At 40.9% G+C, this 10,740-nt stretch overlaps 1 protein-coding gene across 1 annotated transcript in view; it reads right to left on the bottom strand.

Moving 5' to 3' along the window:
• Positions 1–1,006: 1,006 nt before the first annotated feature.
• Positions 1,007–10,740, bottom strand: part of LOC105627232 — an 11,666-nt gene continuing 1,932 nt past the window's right edge. The window contains exons 3-7 of the mRNA XM_012208520.1: positions 6,135–6,368; positions 5,414–5,658; positions 5,154–5,325; positions 4,804–5,045; positions 1,007–4,631 (exon numbers count right to left, since the gene is read on the bottom strand). Coding sequence (XP_012063910.1) covers positions 1,007–4,631; positions 4,804–5,045; positions 5,154–5,325; positions 5,414–5,658; positions 6,135–6,368 — 4,518 coding nt within the window. The remainder of the gene's footprint in view (positions 4,632–4,803; positions 5,046–5,153; positions 5,326–5,413; positions 5,659–6,134; positions 6,369–10,740) is intronic.

The following is a 10,740-nucleotide window of genomic DNA, read 5'->3' as shown; positions in this document are numbered from 1 at the left end:
AATTAAAATAACTACGTACTTATTACGTTAACGTTTAGTTAGTTAGTATACTACTATATATAGTTACGTTAGTTAATTTAAATTTTAACTTACTCTCTCTCTCCTCCCTCCTCCCTCCCTCCCTCCCTCCCTCCTCTCTCTCTCTCTCTCTCTCTCTCTCTCTCTCTAAAAGAAACATGGAATTAAAAAAAGGTGCAATGAAATGATTTTTTAATGGAAAATTTGTATATCTTTAATAATAATTTCTCTTTCTGAACTCATGAGCGGCTTACAGCAATTCTGCTTGAAATAATGTATTTGGATATACTGGAGAATTGAAAATATAGAATATTATCTTTAATAATATACACAATATAACGGAACATATGTGTGCGTGTCTATGTGTATGTATACGTGTGTTGTGTGTGTGTGTGTGTGTGTGTGTGTGTGTGTGTGTGTACATCTGTGATTACAATGTTACAAAGCCGTATGCAGTCTTGCGCACTCTAAAATATAACATACTCTAAATAAAAATAATTCTTAATCATGATCTGAATGAAACGACTGTCATCAAAGTGGTTCACAATTTTCGTTTGTATGAAACGACGAGAAAGAAAAAAGAAATAGAAAATAAGGAACGACATAGTACTAGTAAAAAAGATGTAACTGTTCTGTCTCTGAGAACACAATGACCGCATCTAAAGTATGTACACAGTAGGATATACCGCGGGTGGGGAGTGTTAAAACTAACCACCTGAAAGAACGTCACTAAGTAGAATGGTCACTAAAGAGAGAATATATATATATGTGTGTGTGTGTGTGTGTGTGTGTGTATACATATATATATATATATATAATACTATGATGCATGTTAAATACTATTCTACGTACACAAATAATATTTTTATACACAATGTACACATCGGTAGAACGAGATATCGGATCGTAAGATCGATAAATGACCACCGTTGAAATCTAAGCCGAAATACAGCCTCTTTCTTCTTCGCCTTCTTCGTTTTCCAGGTTTTCAGCTGTTCTTCAACCATCGCCCAAAGTGCCCGCGGCCGGACTTGACACGCTTCTTCGGTGGCTTGGGATTCGATCGCGAGCCAACAGAACTTCTCAACCGTCTATTACTCGCCACCGTCACCGTCGACAGTATACCGTGATCTATGTCTATTTGATCGTCGATCTTCATCATTCGTACGACTGGTTGAAACTCGATGCTAGAACGACGCTGCTCAAGCTCGCTGGACGATATTATCGATGGACTGATGCGCTCCGACAAGGCGCATTGATCTATCGATGGGTTGGACGATTCCTGGATGTTATCTGACGATGAAATGGCTTCACTTTTACGCTTTACGCTGCCGCGCACCCCAGAGCTTGGTGGCTGTTTCTTGTTACACGACGTAATACTCAAGTAGGCATCCTTTTTACAATTCTCGTCCTCGTATATCATCCCGACGCGATTGGACGACAAATTGGCATTGTTGCGGGTAACGGTCGTTCTCGATTGACGTTTTTTAGAGTAAATCCGCTTTCGCGAGCCTATCCGACCGCGCCTCGTCGTGGCGAATACGATACCGTGACGACGTTTCAACAATTCCCCCGTGTCGGACGAGTTCTCCTCACAATTGCCGCCGCGTAGCTGCCGCTTCGGTAGCGATAACTCAGAATTAGAATTGTGGTGTTTCTTAGGAACTATACCGGTCTCCTCTTTTCTACACTGTAACTGCAGATTGTCCTGATTCTCGATCTCCGTGTCCCGTAATTCACAGCTATCGACACTAGTAACGGTGACATGCTCGCGTTGTCGTTGCTTTTTAATAGGCGACGATTTCGCGATCAAGTTCTCGGTGATCATATTGACATCCTTTCTGCTTAACAAATTCTTCTGGTTCTCGTGATTCTCATCGTTGCCTGAATCATTCTCCAAGACCTCCTTAATTTCCGATAAATCTTTTCTACATGGATAATCTTTGTTCGACAGATGAGTTTTATTCGTTCCATCATCACAGTCGTTTTCCGAGACGGACTCTTTATAGTTGTCCGTACTCGCTGATAGGCCCGTATTGTCATTACTGACAGCCTCTATGTTTTTGTCCTTTTTCGCGAATGTCTCGTGATACGATTTTTTAGATGTAGTGCAGGTTTCCAGCGAAGCGTTGTCATCATTTTTCTGACTGATACCTAATCGTTCTGCAACCATCGGTAATGTGTTGTTCGTCGACATTGTTACCGCGTGAGAATCTATCTTTTCTGTGCTCAACGTGTGACGTCTAGAAAAATCAGGATAGAACTTCTTCTCCGTCAATGATTCCTGGTCGCAATCCGTCAATATTTTGCTGTTTAGTTGTATTTTCTTTTTCATCTTGTTACCGATCGGCCAACCGGTCCGATTTTTTCTTCGTTTCCGTCGTTTCAACGGAATGTCCACGTTTACCTCACCACATTCTGAACTAGCACACGATGAATTATTTTCCAGACAGTTGGTAATGTCTTGACAGTTGTCGAGCAATTCCAGTAGATTCGGCGGTGCACCCTTTGGTAAGTTCGTTTGACAAAAACTATCAGCTTGCGCCAAGTCGACATCGGGTTCAAACGAGTCGTCCAACTCGGTCATACCTTTCGCGCACAACATCTCGTCGATCGTCTTCGCAATCTCTTTTATCTCCTCGTCCACATCCAATTTGAGATCTGGTTTTTGTTCAAGCTTGGGTGTATTTATGCGCGATCTGACAGGCGATGATTCTTCTATCGTAGGCAGAGTCGATTGTTGTTCCTTTTTACGGATTATGGTAGACATAATCGCCAACGTGGATGCATGACAACGTGGGCTCTTTCTTGGCGAGCGTCCCACACATCCTATACCGCGACCACGGCCTCTTCTCCTACCGTTCTCGATTCTGCTCTGTGCTTTCGTTAGCGTTTCGTGAAAATTTTCAATCTCATATGGCAGAAGAAATGGCTTCATCTCCTCGCATTCGCTGAAGCAATGCCAAAATTCGGCGCCTGTGTCCTGACGCTGATAAGTTTGATACCACGGCTCAGACATAGGTATCGACTCAAAAGAGAACTGCATCTTCTCGATCTCTGCCGATGGTTTGGACGGATAAATTTTCTGGACAACGCCGTCGGCCTGCAACTTGCGATCTTCCGGTTCATGCGTCGATCTCTTCCCGTGTTCCTTACCACTATCCACGGCAATGTCTTTAACACCAGTCAATGGAGCCTGGTACCTTAACCTGCTGCCAGGCGTTTCGAATTTGTAGTAATCGGTATTGTCCTTGATGAATGCTTCGGCCTGTGTGCGTCTTCTTTTCCTTGCTCTGCCTAGATGCATGGAATCCTGCGAGTCTTCTTCGATAATCTCTTGCTTAATGGAACTGGAATTTAACGATGAATTCAACGATATAGATGAATTGACAGTGTCGTTAGGCTCGCTTTCCGTATCTCTTGGTAGTACGCTACTCTGCTCGCTGTCACTGGTTCGCTCGCTGGAATCGTCTCGCTTTGGCTCGCCAAACATGAAGGATTCCGCCTCATCACTCAACAAAGATAATTCTGATTTCCTCACACGCTTAAATCGCACTACCACCGGCTTTTCATTGGATGGCGCTTCCTTCTTCTCTTCGCTCTCCACGTCTTTCAATGTCGCATGTTGCGAATTACCGCCTGATACCGCGCTCGATCGTAGCTTGTTACCCAACACTTCTACTTTATAATAGGCACGATTATCCTCTATCAAACGTTCTTCCACCGATAGTCGAGCTCGACATCGACCTCTGATATTTCTGCCACCCCTCCGATTCACGCGCGGATGCTTGGACTTCATGTGACGAGTATTCTCTCCTTGCGACATTTTCAGGTCCCTCTGTTCACTCTTGTCGTTATGCCCATTGCAAACAATCTCATTTGCATCATTCAACGAAAACTTTCTCGCATCAGTTGTCATCTTTTCCGCTTGCAACGCACAATTGTCTCTCTGAAACGGATCGTCTTTGCTTCCAACAATATAATTATCAACTACATCGACCTCTTTTATCGTACATTCCACAACACTTACGTTTTCATCACCATTATATTCGTTTTTATTATTAAGATAATCTGGATCCTCCGATATGTGACGCGAATTTACAATACCATTTTGCGCATTTCTATGTACGACCGATTGTAATTTTGGTGGATCCAGATTACTATGTTTATTATTGATATTATCTTCCTTACTGTTATAAAATTCGGTATTGTTCGAGAACGGTCTGATTTTGTAGTCTTCCTGCTTAGGTTCCTTAAGGATATTCTCCGCATACTTTTCATCCGGGTCATCTTCCTCGATCCAGATAGTACCTTTTGAGCGCTTTTTGATGGTAAAACCTTCCAATTTGTCATACAATTTCTCGCTCTTGTCGACCTCGTGCCATGGACTGCCCTTAGATCTGAGAAGATGCCCGCTCTCGTGTTTCGAGATACGAGCACGCAGATTATGCGATGAGTTTAATTTTAAATTAAGATTTCTACGCGCACCATTCACCATTTTTATTTCGTCGACAGTAAAGTTATTTAAAGTCTTGGTGTTTTTGTTAATTTTCTCCTCGGGCAATACATTATGAAGATTGCCATTTCTATTGGGAAATAAGTCACAGTCTTTCCTAAACAGACAGAAATAGATTGTTATCCAAAATGCAAACAATGTTTATACATGATATATATTATATCGCAAATATGAATGATTCTCTTTATATTCAACAAATATTAAACTCTAATAAAAGATTAAATTAAAGAAGTAAATTATGTAAGATTTTATTTATGTATAATACTTACTCGATATCCTTTGTTCTGTTTAATTTTAAGAACGCTTCCACATTGGCACCCGCGTTAATTAATGTATCCAACGATAAAAAATTGTCATCGTTTCCCACAAAATTCAAATGCTGCTCGCTTTGTACATGCTTCGACAAATCCTCATAATGAATACGACAAAGTTCGCAATAACCAGCTACCAGCTGTTCCGTTCTGCGGGCACGTGCAGCGGTGGCACGAGGTCTCCGAGTCATTTCTTTACCCTGTCCATGCGAACAAAATTTAATCGTTATTTTCTTAATATAGAAATTCGATTAAATGACTTTATTGTTTATCGATATGCTATGTTTCATGTAATAGCTATAATGTACCTCTGCCTTATTTATAGATTCAGTATTCCTCTTATTCTCCTTGACCTCTTTATTTATCAATTTACTTTCTCGTTTTTCCTGCTTTTTTGTGTCGAAAGGACACGAACCAGGATCACCGTCGAAGTTTAACGTGGGCCACGACGATAATTCCAGGAACACAGGCCTGGTAGCTCTATAAATAGAAATGTAATATGTGAATTTTATAAATACAAAGACAGAATATACGTAGAATTAAAATGCCATATAGTAATGATGATTACTTGTAAACAGAGTCGAATTTGACGTATGGTCTTTTCAAATGTTTGACTCTCGTCGAGCTATGCTGATTAATTTGCTTCACGTAAGAAGTATTCTTGATAGATTCATAGATCCTGTCAAGCCAAGCCTGAAGCTTATCCGTTGTCCAAATAGGAATTCCCCAACTGTGGGCGTTGTTTAGTGGATCCACGGAACACTGTTGTGGCTGCGTCAGAGCACGTTCCAACATTGCATCCACCCGCGATTTCTATCAAGTTAGAAATATAAAACAATTTTGAAATTATTGTGTCATTGGAGTACTGATTTACAAATTTATTTCTATACAAGAAACATTAACATTTAAAAAATCAAGTAATATCAAGAAAATCATCAACATAATATAGTATTGGGCTATAATATAGCATCAAAATCATCTTGATAGACTTAGAAAGAGATGGAAGAAGAATACACTATCATTCTCTCTTTCCCTCTTTCTCTCTTTCTCTATCAAAATTCGACCAATAGGACAATATTAGAAAGAGAGTGTTTCTATATTTACTTTTCTTTTTTTACTTCCATCAAATAAAAGATCAAAGAGATTTCATCCAGTACTAATATATTGATGAAGAAAATGTATGGTAATAAAATGACAGATAATATTTTTTTTTATTACAATATTAACAGCAATTTTTATATGATTGAATGTTTAACATAACTTATCTCCTTGTAATGTTTGATACTTACAGATCTTTGGGTAGTTTGACCCCGCAGAGTAGAGTTGGACGAGGGGCATTCAGAACTTAGTAACGGTGTTGGGGGTGTGGGAGTTGGGATTTCGATGCTTCTTAGTGAGCGGAGTCCTCCGCTGCCACCACTGATACAAGCCCATCTAGGTCTCTCAAAGTTTGTATGACCTGCCTTGTCTACTCTATCGCTGGCTACAAGATTCACACCGCGTACTAGAAACAATTCGACCGCCTAAAAATAAATGATGTCAAGTTGAAAGAAGAAATCAGGCAAGATATGAGAAAGAAATGTAGAGCTATAACAAAAGCGGACAAGTAGGCACGAACAAGCCGTAAGATACAGATTCAAATGATCAACTAACACACACAACAGATTGTTTCCAAGCAAAACTCGGGGGGGGGGAAGGGGGAGGGAGAGGACTTCTACCTAGGCTTCTTGAGCTTCTCCAATACGGACAAAGGAAACCTTGGCGATCTGTCGGATCGAGTCCACGCGATCAAGCTGTCGCTCCAGGCTTTTCGCAAGCGAGCGTGCGTGCGAGTGACAGTGACAGAGACAGTCCGACGACTTTCGAGGAAGTTTATCGTTTGCGCAACGAGTAAAACATTGTTGCGCGAGCACAATGCACACATACATACGTGTGCAAGTGTGATGCGCGATGTCTGGGGGACACACAGTCACATCGTGTTACGCTGACGTCAAGTGATTTCGCTTTCCTCGAGCGAGCAGCACGGCGGTAGTGACGGTGTCGGAGATGGTGATGGTGACGATGGCAGTGGCGGCGACGACGGGGGCCGATCGTTATAGAAAATACAGAGAGGAACGCGATTCGGTTGGGAAGGCGCGCGGCGCGTGCCGCCACGACTGGTCTTCATGTAGCTGATGCCGCCACTCGCCGCTCGCTGCCGGTCGCATAGCGTTGTTCTAATAATATTACACGGCGCGTCGGCCGCCGCCAGCTGTCTCTCGTCCAAGGCACCGGGAGATAGACGCGAGGAGACACGTGGAGCGGTCCCCGGCGTGAGTGTCGACGTTCCCGACGGCGGCGACGGCGCATTCGATGCGGCGGACTCGAGCGAGGACGCGTTCGCGTCCTCGAAAGTCACGAGCGCTCGCCGCCTGTCAAACGCTAGCGACGCGCGACCAACCACTACGCTACGCTCCGCTTCGATTCGATTCGACGACGACTTAACGGCTGAGAACACACGATCTATGCCAAGCACATAGAGAGCATTCGGAGTAGTGGGACACGTCGTGTTGACGAAGCGTGACAAAGGGATACTCCGACAAAACGGGCGGATGAACGGGAGGGCGGCCGGATGGAAACAACTACGAGACGCGACGCGATGCCACTTTTAACTCGCACGACCGATGCTTGTTGGCTCGTGGCGGACAACTGTCACGCACAAAATGGCTATTCGCCGTTAGCAGCTTGGCATGGGGGCCTGGAGACGGCGCGCGAGTCCACTCCTCTCGCGCCCGATGTCGACGGCGAGGACACGCGCGCGACTCCCGTCCGTTCGCGTCGTCGCTCCGTCTCTCGTCGGGCGCGTCGCGTCGCGCCGCGCGACGCCGCCATTCTCCCCTTGTCACTCGTGTCTCCGACTCCTTCCCTCGCCAAGACTTGACTTTTCGAAATTTTCGCGCACACACACACACACACGCGCGCGTACGATAGATAACACAGAAAACGATTCCCCCCGCGATCCTTCAGATGGCGCGAGGCGCGCCGGTTTCTCCGCGATTTGTTTGTCAACAGACAACGACAATGAACAACAATGAATTTCTGCAACGATTTGTAACGTTGATCACACGATTTGATAACTGTTCTATTAATAAGCCGTTGCGAGGCGACTTTGTACTTGTGCCCTTCTGCTCTACGTCGCGAGGAATTAGCTCGTTCATCATCTTGTTAAATTCTCGTTGGAAGTTAAGGCAGTAAAAACGGTCTGGATCGAGCTTACAAAATACCGTTTTATTATTTGCATATTTTCGATAGATAGATATCATGCGAGATATATTACTGAAGAAAATGTTACGGTGTGTTTAAGTACACACGAAATTTATTTACATCTCTAGAGTATGCTATGTCATTTTTCTTCAATAATTAATTTCAATTTCTCAAATTCTTTTTTCTAATCCCTCGGAATAATTATGCAACTTTTTCTCTAGAGAGGAAACGTGAAACGAAACATTTTTATGTGTGAATATGTGTCTGTTTTTTTTTGTGGCTGAAGTACTATTAAGTACTTGTGAAATTTAAAGATTTTTCATTTGCTGTTTAACTTTGGCTAGACTTAACCTGATGATAATATAAAAATTGTGTTCTTCTATCTATTAATGTTTTTTTTTATTTATTTGTTTTTTTATTTATGTGTATACATAAGGATGTATGTTTTTTATTTCCGCATTAAAATTTTCTTTCTCGCTTTTATCAAATATCAAATATATACCTATCTCATTTCAGCCTAGTTTTTCATTATCTAATTAACTTGTAGTTTAGACTATATATTTATTTAACTTGATATAAAAATTATGATTTTCTAGCTACGATTAATCACTAAACTGATGATTTTGAATAATTTTAAAATAATAATTTTGAATAATTTTAAATAATTTTAAAAATTACGGGACTACAAAACTATTAATTTAGTGATTAATATCTATAATAGCTAGAAAATCATAATTTTTATATCATCACCGAGTTAAATATAGTCTAAACTAACTAGATAAAAAAACCAAGCAAAATGAGATAGATATATATTTAATATTTGATGAAAGCGAGAAAGAAAATTCTAATGCAGAAATAAAAAACATTCTTATGTATATACACAACACATCAATATTTTCACTTTTCACGTTTTCTAGGAAAAAAGCTATAGAATTAGCTCCATAAGGAAAATTCTCGACTCTACAGATACTATGCAAAATCATCGGCCCGCATGGAGAAACATATTATCTACTCTTCATACGCATGCAAACGTCCGGTACGATGCGCAAATTTTTTACCTCTCGCATTTGCTTCCGTCTCTTTTTTTCTTTCTATTTCGTCTCCCCTCTTCTTCTTTTTAAAGTCGTGAGCTTCGCGTATCGCTCTGAAGATGGCGCGGGACGGCGAAGTTCGCCGCGGGAATTGTTTGTCAACAGAAAAATCGTTCGGTCGGGAACCGCGTCCGTCAAGGTAATAAACGTACGTATGCGGCTAACGTCGCGTCGTCGCTAAAGCGGCGCGAACGTTGCCGAGAGCGGCTTGAATTTAGGGCGTAGCCTCCGCGCGCACGGCGTGGCAACGATGTGTGTTATCGCCTTGCGTGAAAAGACACAGCCGGCGCGGACACGAACGCATGGAAACCCGCTTCCTCGCGCGCAATGCTCGGTCACGTCCGCGAGGGTCAACCCCGCGCCGCGCGAGCTCATCCGTCTCTTTTTCTTCGGACGCGCGCTTCAAGTAAGACGAGTATCGCCTTCGAAGAATAAGAAAGAAAAAAAAGGAGGAAGAGCGAGAATCACACGAAGGAAGGTGCGGTAAACGCGGTTGGAGACAACTTCACGGCACTGGTTTGCGCGACTCGTGCGGATCACATGAGCGCGAGGAGGCCGACGTTTATGGAAAACGATTCCGATATAGTCTGTGTGAAATTAGAAAATTCATATGAATGTGATCATGTGAGTAAATGACTGCGTTCAAGGTGAAAAAGCAGCTTTGTATCTAACTATCGTAAAATTCTTTAACATGATTAGTCTTATCCTTAATTTCTTGTTAGATCTAAATGTATAAATCAATTGTATTAAAAAATTTTACAAGGATTGCAAAGTTGTTTTTTTTCTGCTAAATGCAGCCTATAGTACGTTAAAAATATATGAACTGGAGCATAGTCAAGATTGCGAAGAATTAATCGAACATTAGCAAACTGAGGATAAGTTATAGCACAACTTTTTGGCATAAAGGATGAATATATTTTTTATTATCGGAGGTTACTATTACATCATGACCTAGTTACAAAATAGAAGTAAAAATAAACGCGATTAGTTGTCAAAACGAAAATAAAAGTTGTCTCTTGACAATTCTCTTTATAATACTATGAATATTCTTCTGTAGTAAGAGATATGTATATATAAAGTACTAATAATTCCATGCTATATATATAAAATAGAATATACATACAGAATGTCTCACAACTACCGAATTTTCTCTTAAGAACATTTTCTTGAGGTAATGTTGAGAAAATCCTAATACAAAAGTGTCAAAACTACAACAGTTTTTGAATTATAATTGATTAAAAATAAGTGTGTAATTCGAAAATTATTATAACCTCAATATTTTCGTATTAGGATTTTCATTTTAGAATGTTCAAAAGAATCCAGAAATAATAATAGAGACTCTAAAAGTAAAATAGTTTTTTACTTATAAGCATTTAAAGTTATAATTCAACAAATTATTGTAGCCTCGACATTTTCGTATTAGAATTTTCGTCTCAAAAAAAATTACCTCAAGAATACTCCTTCTTTAAGTAGGAAATTCGGTAGTTGTGAAACACCCTATATATATATATATATATATATATATATATAAATAAGAACATACATACTATATATATATATA

The sequence above is a fragment of the Atta cephalotes genome (genome assembly GCF_000143395.1).
Source record: "Atta cephalotes unplaced genomic scaffold scaffold00008, whole genome shotgun sequence".
NCBI classification, from domain to species: Eukaryota; Metazoa; Arthropoda; class Insecta; order Hymenoptera; family Formicidae; genus Atta; species Atta cephalotes.
Note: the sequence above shows the minus strand (reverse complement) of the source record. Positions and strands in the feature narration are given on the sequence as shown.